Source organism: Anomaloglossus baeobatrachus, chromosome 2 (assembly GCF_048569485.1).
Source record: "Anomaloglossus baeobatrachus isolate aAnoBae1 chromosome 2, aAnoBae1.hap1, whole genome shotgun sequence".
Lineage (NCBI taxonomy): Eukaryota > Metazoa > Chordata > Amphibia > Anura > Aromobatidae > Anomaloglossus > Anomaloglossus baeobatrachus.
The window spans coordinates 128,237,967-128,248,449 of record NC_134354.1 but is presented as its reverse complement, the minus strand read 5'-3'; the positions used below and the strand labels follow the sequence as shown (position 1 = coordinate 128,248,449).

At 51.3% G+C, this 10,483-nt stretch overlaps 1 protein-coding gene across 1 annotated transcript in view; it reads right to left on the bottom strand.

Moving 5' to 3' along the window:
* Positions 1–10,166, bottom strand: part of SERPINF2 (serpin family F member 2) — a 23,342-nt gene extending 13,176 nt beyond the window's left edge. The window contains exon 1 of the mRNA XM_075333438.1: positions 10,128–10,166. Coding sequence (XP_075189553.1) covers positions 10,128–10,166 — 39 coding nt within the window. The remainder of the gene's footprint in view (positions 1–10,127) is intronic.
* Positions 10,167–10,483: the final 317 nt, after the last annotated feature.

Below are 10,483 nucleotides of genomic sequence, written 5' to 3'. Positions count from 1 at the left end.
TCTCTCTCCCCCAGCTTTCCCCAGCATCAGCCTCTCTCCCCCAGCTTCCCCCAGCATCAGCCTCTCTCCCCCAGCATCAGCCTCTCTCCCCCAGCTTCCCCCAGCATCAGCCTCTCTGCCCCCAGCATCAGCCTCTCTGCCCCCAGCATCAGCCTCTCTTCTCCCAGCCTCCCCCAGCATCAGCCTCTCTCCTCCCAGCCTCCCCCAACATCAGCCTCCCTCAGCATCAGCCTCCCTCCTCCCAGCCTCCCCCAGCATCAGCCTCCCTCAGAATCAGCCTCCCTCCTCCCAGCCTCCCCCAGCATCAGCCTCTCCCCTCCCAGCCTCCCCCAGCATCAGCCTCCCTCCTCCCAGCCTCCCCCAGCATCAGCCTCTTTCCTCCCAGCCTCCCCCAGCATCAGCCTCTCTCCTCCCAGACTCCCCCAGCATCAGCCTCCCACAGGATCAGCCTCCCCCCTCCCAGCCTCCCCCAGCATCAGCCTCCCCCTCCCAGTCTCCCCCAGCATCAGCCTTCCTCCTCCCAGCCTCCCCCAGCATCAGCCTCCCTCCTCCCAGCCTCCCCCAGCATCAGCCTCCTCCAGCATCAGCCTCTCTCCTCCCAGCCTCCCCCAGCATCAGCCTCAGCCTCCCTCTTCCCAGCCTCCCCCAGCGTCAGCCTCCCCCAGAATCAGCCTCTCCCCTCCTAGCCTCCCCAGCATCAGCCTCCCCCTCCCAGCCTCCCCCAGCATCAGCCTTCCCCCCTCCTAGCCTCCCCCAGCATCAGCCTCCCCCAGCATCAGACTCTCTGCTCCAGGGCCCGCTGTCATCTTCCTGGCTCACGTGAGTATCCTCTTCTTACACCGGCTTCCATCGCGGCGTCCTCTGCGGCGTCCTGCTGTGAGCTCTGCATGTGAAATCCATACAACATTGGACGCAGCACAGAGAAAGGAGCTGATTGGCGCGCCTGCGACCCCGGAAGTGCAGGCGCTGGCAGTTCCGGGGTCAATCAGCTCTCTGTGCCCGGCCGCCGCAGTTTGTCTGCATTCGCGTCTTAATTGATGCGGATACAAATAAATGGAGGTGCGCCTATCCCCCCTCCCCCCTCCGAAAATACAGCGGATTAATGGAAATGTAAAAAAAAAATATTTTTTTTTTTACTGCTAGAAGGTGCCGCCCCCCCGCATCCTGCCGCCCCAGGCACGGGACCACGGGTGCCTAATGGTAAATACGGTCCTGGCTTACAGGCAATGAAAACCAAAAGTCATTACCTCAGAAAATTAGAATAATTACCATAAAACAACTACAAAGGCTTCCTTAGCATTTAAAATGGTCTCTTAGTCTAGTTCAGTAGGCTACACAATCATGGAGAAAACTGCTGACTTGACAGATGTCCAGAAGGCAGTAATTGACAAGGACGGTAAACAACAAAAGGTCATTGCTAAAGAAGTTGCCTGTTCACAGAGTGCTGTATCCAAGCATATTAATGGAAAGTTGAGAAGAAGGAAAAAGTGTGGTAAAAAAAAGGTGCACAAGCAACAGGGATAACTGCAGCCTTGATAGGATTGTTAAGAAAAGGCCATTCTAAAAATTTGGAGAGTTTCACAAGGAGTGGACTGCTGCTAGAGTCAGCACTTTTAGAGCCACTACAGATAAACGTATCCAGGACATGGGCTACAATTGTTGCCACTCATGACCAATAGACAATGCCAGAACCGTCTTACCTGGGCCAAGGAGAAAAACAATTGGACTGTTGCTCAGTGGTCCAAGGTGTTAATTTTAGATGAAAGTAAATTTTCCATTTCATTTGGAAATCAAGGTCCCAGAGTCTGGAGGAAGAGTGGAGAGGCCACAATCCAAGCTGCTTGAGGTCTAATGTGAAGTTTCCACAATCAGTGATGGTTTGGGGAGCCATCTGCTGGTGAAGGTGCACTGTGTTTTATCAAGACCAAAGTCAGTGCAGCTGTCTACCAGGAAATTTTAGCGCACTTCATGCTTCCCTCTGCCAACAAGCTTTATGGAGATAGAAATTTTATTTTCCAGCAGGACTTGGCACCTGTCCACACTGCCAAAAGTATCAATACCTGGTTTAAAAACCACAGTATCACTGTGCTTGATTGGCCATCAAACTCGCCTGACCTAAACCCCATAGAGAATCTATGGGGTATTGTCAAGAGGAAGATGAGAGACATCAGACCCAACAATGCAGATGAGCTGAAGGCTGCTATCAAAGCAACTTGGGCTTCCATAACACCTCAGCAGTGCCTCAGGCTGATTGACAACATGCCACGCCGCATTGATGCAGTAATTCATGCAAAAGGAGCCCGACCAAGTATTGAGGGCATTTACTGTACATACTTTTCAGTAGAAGCCAACATTTCTAAGTTTAAAATAATTTTTTTCAGTTGGTCTTATATAATATTCTACTTTTCTGAGATAATGATGTCTCGCCCAGGGAAGGGGGTACTCTAGTGGCCGTTGCCCGGTCCCGTACCCTGGGGCTTCTTTTGTAAAATGGGGGTATTTACAGGGGAGATAAGAGTTAATGTTCGTGATGCCACCTGCAGGTTGCGGTTAAGAATGGAGAACCGCCGCTGCTGAATGTGGGTACACCCAGGGCTTGTGGTGATTGCAGCAATGGTGTTAGGCCCTCCGCAGGTAGGATCTGTAAGGTCAGTGAGACCCCTGGAGAGCCCTCACCGTGCAGGTAATTGCCAGGCCGTATGAAACTGACGCCTGACCTAGGGCCCTGTGCCCCGCGTGTGTCCAGGTTCCAGTGGTGCTCCCTCGTACAGTCCCTGGGGTCTTGACTCTGGCCCAGAGGTACTTGTTTGCCCTCTGCTGGCAACCTGACTCCCGTGCCCCCAGGTCACCGTTACACAGACCCAGCTTGAGGCATGTCTGCTCCCCTTCACTACATTTCTGCTAGTGATGTGTCGGTCGCGAATAATCCGACACAAAGATCCAGCTCCCTGCTGTGACCGATAGGAGCCGGATCACCACTGAGAGCCACTAAAATATCTAAACGGCTCTTTTCGCCGCTGAAACCCCGCTCACCCACGGCTAAACTCCGCCTACTCAACAATCTAATTGGTCACTTGTAAGTGGGGCGGGGTTTAGCGCGGGTGGGTGGGGGTTTTTGTGGCGTTACTATAATCTTAAATATGTGTTCACCTTGGGTGAACACATATTTAATAAGGAGCCGAGAACGATCTGAAAGATCCAGCTCTTTTTGGTGAGCGGAGCCATGGAACCGGATCACCAAAAAGAGTCGGACTGCCCATCACTAATTTCTGCAGACTATTCCCTGTTCTGCCTGTCTCCTCCCACCAGGCTGGCTAGTTCCTGGGTTCGCTCTGCCCACTGGGTGGCCCTCCCCTTATCTAACCCTTTGAGCCTTGGTGTGAGTGGCTACTGGGAATTTAGGTGTGTGTTGCTGTTGCTGGCACTGGTGTTATAGGACCAAGGGGGTAGGTCTGCATCCCCGGGAGTATGCAGTTCCCTGTAGTGCCCTGAGTGGCTCAGGGGCGCTACAATGACTTTTGGATTTTCATTGGCTGTAAGCCAGAATGATCAACATTAACATAAATAAACACTTGGAATAGATCACTCTGTGTGTAATGACTCTATGTAATATATGTGTTTCCTTTTTGTATTGAATTACTGAAATCAATTAACTTTTTGATGATATTCTAATTTATTGAGATGCACTTGTATAATCCATCTTATATTCTTAGCAAATAGACTTTCCACCACTTTCATCTTTATGTAAACAAATAAAACAATGATGCCACAGTGAACGAGACGGAAACCTTTCCATTTTAGATCAGGCACAGACGCTGCATGATGGACAGAATACCCGGCATTTGGACGGCTCAAGCCAATCAGCAGTTTCCTTTCAAAATCAAGGGATTGTTTAAGGAGCTACAGTATTTGAAAACAAAAGCAGTTGCTGACTATGTCTTTGTCAGATCATCAGGCATGTAGTCAGTGTGCGGCCCCGCTCGCAGCAGCCGAGCTGCTCGGATCCGAACCTTCCGTGGGTGGCTCGAGGGTCCCCGGACCCGGGGGTCTCGCGGTCACTTCGATCAAAAAGGGGGATTATGGTGGTGGAAGGACGTATATGTACGGGCTGAGCCATATTAAGTTTGTGACGCCACCCACGGTATGTGTTGAGCTTGGACACCACCGCTGCAGTTACGGGGGCACCCGGGGGAGATGTTGTGCAGCAAGTTGTTAACCCCTCCATGGGCAGGGATGGTGGCCCCGGGACCCATTGGGGTTTTGGTGCAGGGAGATGGGCAACCGCAGGGTGCTGGTATACTCACTATTGAAGGAAACACACGACTCTCTGGTAAACCAAGGTGATGGTGGTCGGTGTCCACAGCCGGCTGCGTTCTGGTTCCCCCACCCGGCTGGTGGTCTCTGTCTTTCTCCTGCACCTTTGTAAGATGGTGGACTGCCTGTGCTTGTGTGAGGCCCTGGACTAGCCAGGTAGTCACAGACATACCAACACACACACCCCCACCCTAGGCAGTTACAGCAGCCAAACACAAAACCCTTGTTGCCTCCCTCCAGGGTCTGATGTCCACACCAGGTGGGGCGGAGCCAGGTGGTTGGCCCCACTCACCGAGGAGTTCACAGGCCTGGAGGCGGGAAAACAGACAGATTAGTTTAGGAGGTGAAAGTGAGAGGAGTAAAAACGTCTGCGTGTGCCTGGGTAGGAGCCCAGGCACTGACAGCAAGGTTGGCAGACGGTGGTGGCCGTCTGCAGGAGTTAGTGAATCTCTGCAGAGCCGTAGGACCGGGGTCAAGCGTTGGCCCGCCGGTACCGAACCGGGGAGCAGAGTGAAGCTAAGCACACAGGCAGGGCCATCAGACCACGACCAGGCTTAGAGCCGCCGATAACAGACAAATCCGAGTGTGACAGGAACCCCAGGGGTTTCCCAACAACCAAGACCCGACAGAAGGCAACAGTCCACACCGAGAGGATATACAGCCACCGCCATAGGCTAGAGATCCAAGGGCCAGCGCCTGTGGGCAAAACGAGCTCCTACGGCACCTATACGCCGGGGAGTGGACTACCGGTGGGCAACCACAGGAGTCAGAACATTCTAACAGGTGCAGGGAAAGACAGCCACCATCAGCCGTCAGGGGAGAGCACAACAACACTGCAGCCAGCTGCGGGACCCGTCCATCCGGCCGTTTGGTTTACCAGAGATTCTGTCATTGATTTTCTGAGTGAGTACACCAGTGCCATCCGGCACCGCGCCGCGCTGTCCCTGCAACCCTGCACCCCAGCCATCCAGCCTCCCCGTTACACCACTGGGCCCCGGGATCACCAACCCCTACCAACGGAGGGGACAACATCCTAGCTGCTCCCTACCATCTCTCCCAGGATCCCAGTCACCAGCAGCGGTGATGCCTTCATCACCACGTCCCGTGGGTGGCGTCACGAACAATCTCCCTAACCAAACCACCCCCCTTTCACTCACGGGTGAGGAGCATTGCTCGAGACCCCGGGTCCGGTCCACCGCTCGAGCCACCGAGCAGCAGCAGCAGGAGCCCCGGACCCGAGCGTGGCGAGCGCGTCCCCTCCGCCCGCGACACCTGCAACTTCAGGAGTTCGCTCCCAGCTGGATGTGGCCTAAGGAGCCCTTGCCCGCAGACGATGGCCCGTGGGATCTCTGAGCCCTGGCGGTGGCCTTCTATCCCCCTCGGTGGGCTGTTGTCTTCTAATAGGGACTTTGGGTAGGACAGGACCTCTAGTCCTGGCCTCAATCGGTAAATTAACCGGTTCCAGATGCTTCTGGTCCCGGCTTCAGGGTCCGAGTACCCCTGTGTGCTCCCGTTTCTGAGTCAGTTCCCCGGTTCGGTACCGGCGGGCCACTACCCTGTCCCGGTCCACCTCAGTTCCACCGAGCCGTCTTCCCCGTCTCCTGCAGACGGAGACCGCCGTCTGCTTCCTAGCCAATGGTACCAGGGCTCCTACCCTGACGTCGTTCAATTTGGGGTATTCACCTCTGCTGGAGCTGCACACAGCTCCAGCCCACATTCCTCTCCAACTTGAACTCTAACCGAATCTGCACTAACTACTTTCCCGCCCTCGGGCTGTCTAGACTCCTTGGTGGGCGTCTTCCAACCGCCTGATTCCGCCCCCTGGTGTGTCTATCCACCCCCAAGGGGGGTGACTAGGGTTTTAAAGGTTGGCTGCTGTCACCTGTGAGGGAAAGGTGTAGTGCAGGGGCCTACCTGTGACTACCTGGCCCGGCCAGGGTGTCACATCAGCAACTGCTGCTGTTTTCAGTCCTGTGTTATGAGATAATCAATGTTTTTTACTTTACCTGTCATTTTTTAGAACTTCCAGTGGCGGCTGCTCATCTGCTCTGCACTGTAGACTGGGCGGGACTGCCGACATCATGCTGATTGACAGCCGGCTCCCCCAATTAGGCAGTGGGGAACTGGCTATCAATCATCATGATGTCAGTGAGCCCACCCTGTTTACAGAGCATAGTGGAAAAGAAGCCTTTGCTTTCTTGACAAAGCCATTGTATCGCCGGCAGGAGCAGTCTGTGACTGCTCTGTGGTGGCAAAGAATGGCACCAGTTACAACACACAGGAAGGTAGCAACGTTTTGGAGTGTGGGAGGAAAGCAGACAACCCAGAGGAAACCCACACAAGCATGGGGAGAACATAGAAATGCTTTGCACATGTTGTCTTTGATACAATTTGCACCCAGGACTCCAGTGTTGCAAAGCAACAGTGCTAATCACTGAGCCACCGTGCTAATCACCTTTCATTCATGTAACATGTCACCTCTTATTTAGTTGATTTGTGATAGGACAACACAGGTGACCTGGGGGAATACAGTACACATAGCTCGAGGTCTTCGCTATCCTTAATCTACAACTGTGGGTTTATCACAAGTTTTGGTCCCACATAGCTTTCTCATGAGCCAGATCAGACACCCCCATACTTTGCACTGACGAGGGGCAAGCACCCCGAAACACTGTGTCTGCAAATTGGGATTCTGAGCTGGCTTATATATCCTGAGTCATATTGCAAAGGATTGTTAAAAATCCACTTGTGACTTTTAGGATCGCTACTTCCAATAGGTGGCGCTGTGCTAGAGTTTGTCTCCTTTACTGGAGAGACAATTTGAATATTTCTTAGAGGGGCGTGGCAGCTATAAGTCCCCTTACCTGGCAGCCAGACTGGCTTGCAAAGTCTCCTTAAGGCCCCTTTCACACGTCAGTGATTCTGGTACATTTGTGCTTTTTTTAAAACGTACCAGAATCACTGACATACGCCGACCCATTATAATGAATGGGTCTGCTCACACGTCAGTGATTTTTCACTGCACGTGTCTCCGTGCGGCGTACCCGCATGTGCATGATTGCCGCACGGAGACATGTCCATTTTTTTCTGGCATCACTGATGTTCCATGGACCACGCAGTGGTGTGGTCCGTGAAACACGTGCCAGAAAAAAACGTGCTTTTAAAATAAAAATCATTTTTACTCACCCGGCGTCCAGCGATGTCCTCTGCAGCCCGTTCTCCCTGCTGCTTCTGAGCCGGCTCATTATTGTCGCGCATATTCATTATGCGCGACACAGCCGACCCGGAAGCAGCTGCTGCGGGGGTCAGCGCCGGCCGGATGCTGCACCGCGGGAGCGATCAGCACCATGGAGAGCGGGAGCGGGCGCAGGTGAGTTGTTTACTAAGTGCAATCACGGGCCACGGATAACGGAGCCCGGATTGCACTTAGACAACCCACGTGTGCCGTGAATCACGGCACACGCAGGGACATGTGCGTGTTTTACACGCCAGTGAAAAACGTCACTGTTTTCCACTGACGTGTGAAACGGGCCTAAGGAGAATAGTGTTCCCCAATGGTCCCCACATAGCTTTCTCATGAGCCAGATCAGACACCCCCATACTTTGCACTGACGAAGGGCAAGCACCCCGAAACACCGTGTCTGCAAATTGGGATTCTGAGCTGGCTTATATATACTGAGTCATATTGCAAAGGATTGTTAAAAATCCACTTGTGACTTTTAGGATCGCTACTTCCAATAGGTGGCGCTGTGCTAGAGTTTGTCTCCTTTACTGGAGAGACAATTTGAATATTTCTTAGAGGGGCGTGGCAGCTATAAGTCCCCTTACTTGGCAGCCAGACTGGCTTGCAAAGTCTCCTTAAGGAGAATAGTGTTCCCTCGTGGTCCCCACATAGCTTTCTCATGAGCCAGATCAGACACCCTCATACTTTGCACTGACGAGGGGCAAGTACCCCGAAACACCGTGTCTGCAAATTGGGATTCTGAGCTGGCTTATATATCCTGAGTCATATTGCAAAGGATTGTTAAAAATCCACTTGTGACTTTTAGGATCGCTACTTTCAATAGGTGGCGCTGTGCTAGAGTTTGTCTCCTTTACTGGAGAGACAATTTGAATATTTCTTAGAGGGGCGTGGCAGCTATAAGTTCCCTTACTTGGCAGCCAGACTGGCTTGCAATGTCTCCTTAAGGAGAATAGTGATCCCCCGTGGTCCCCACATAGCTTTCTCATGAGCCAGATCAGACACCCCCATACTTTGCACTGACGAGGGGCAAGCACCCCGAAACACCGTGTCTGCAAATTGGGATTCTGAGCTGGCTTATATATCCTGAGTCATATTGCAAAGGATTCTTAAAAATCCACTTGTGACTTTTAGGATCGCTACTTCCAATAGGTGGCGCTGTGCTAGAGTTTGTCTCCTTTACTGGAGAGACAATTTGAATATTTCTTAGAGGGGCGTGGCAGCTATAAGTCCCCTTACTTGGCAGCCAGACTGGCTTGCAAAGTCTCCTTAAGGAGAATAGTGTTCCCTCGTGGTCCCCACATAGCTTTCTCATGAGCCAGATCAGACACTCCCATACTTTGCACTGACGAGGGGCAAGCACCCCGAAACACCGTGTCTGCAAATTGGGATTCTGAGCTGGCTTATATATCCTGAGTCATATTGCAAAGGATTGTTAATAATCCACTTGTGACTTTTAGGATCGCTACTTCCAATAGGTGGCGCTGTGCTAGAGTTTGTCTCCTTTACTGGAGAGACAATTTGAATATGGTCACAATATGCTAATGCAAAAAAGTAAACTCCAGTTGTGGAAGGTTTTGTTTTTTTTTTGTTTTTTTTTCAAGGAATGCATCATCAGAAAATGAACTATTGTTTAAATCAGGTATTTAAGTTACATGCAATTTTTCATGTTTGACACTGAATTTTTTTCATATTAGTATAGTAAAAAAAAAATCCATTTTCACATTGGCCACTAGTTTCAATATTAGACTACTACTTGCTGTTCTTTCCAGCAGCAACATGAACACAAGCAGCAACAGATTAACTCAGACCCTATTTGTTTATATAGAAGCATTATCTAAGAATACTCTTATTTGGTCAAGGGTTCTTGTGAGGGGAGATGGAGGAGATGAGCTATGGCCTCTAAGGAACGGAGGGAAATGTGTTATCTACTTTATATAGAGGTGCCCTATTTCCTTGTAACCCGGTCTGTGATTATAAGACGCTGAAAATTCAAATGTACAGAATAAAAAGTATAACACCTAGCGACAAGATTTCTGATTTGTTTTTTTGTATGAATAGGGTGTAACAGGGTTACTGGTCCTATAGACGATGGGAGGTATGTGTCGCAGAGATGGTTATCCTCTGTAATGTAAGCCCGGGAGTAAGCTCCAGTACATGTAGTGCTGGGAGAATATTAGGAGAATATTAGGAGAATATTAGGGCTGGGTTTTACGAGCAGCCGGAGAGATGGGTGGGTCTGGCTGCTCACATACCTCCACTTCTGGGTCTGCTTGTGGATATAAAAGGAGACCAGGAGTCTCATAGGGTGTCTGTGTTTGGGGATTGTTGGACTCTAACAGAGAGGAGCTCTGTGTGAAAGTGGACTGTTTATGCTGAGCAGGCACGCCCGCAGTGACACGGACTTATTGGGGTTTTTTTTTGTTGTTTTATACCTTTGTGGCCGAAAAGGCTTGCTTTATGTTTCTGCTGAAGCAGGTTATGGGACTTTTAAAATAAACCTGCTGGACTTTTCTAATGAAACCGTTCCTGTCCTTACCTCAACACGCAGCCAAGTGAGTAGCCTTGTTACATTTGGTGTTGGTCTGCGGGCATCGTTCCCAGGAAACATGTGTGACGGCGGCAGGAGCAATATATGTCCTGGGTGAAGGCGGCTGTGAGTGGCAAGGCTGATTCACCCAAGATGGAGGACGTGATTAAACACCTGGTGCAGGCTCAGCAGCAACAACAACAAGCCCAGCAGCTACAACAACAGACCCAGCAGGAAACCAATAGGCTGTTGTTACAACAGTTGCAACAGCAGCGAGAGGAACAGCAGCAGCAGATTAAACTTCTTGCAGAGGTGATACGTGGTCCGAGAACTGATCCAACCCAGAGACCAGGTGATGACTCATGCGTCCGGAATGCGGTAAGGAATGCGATGCAGAA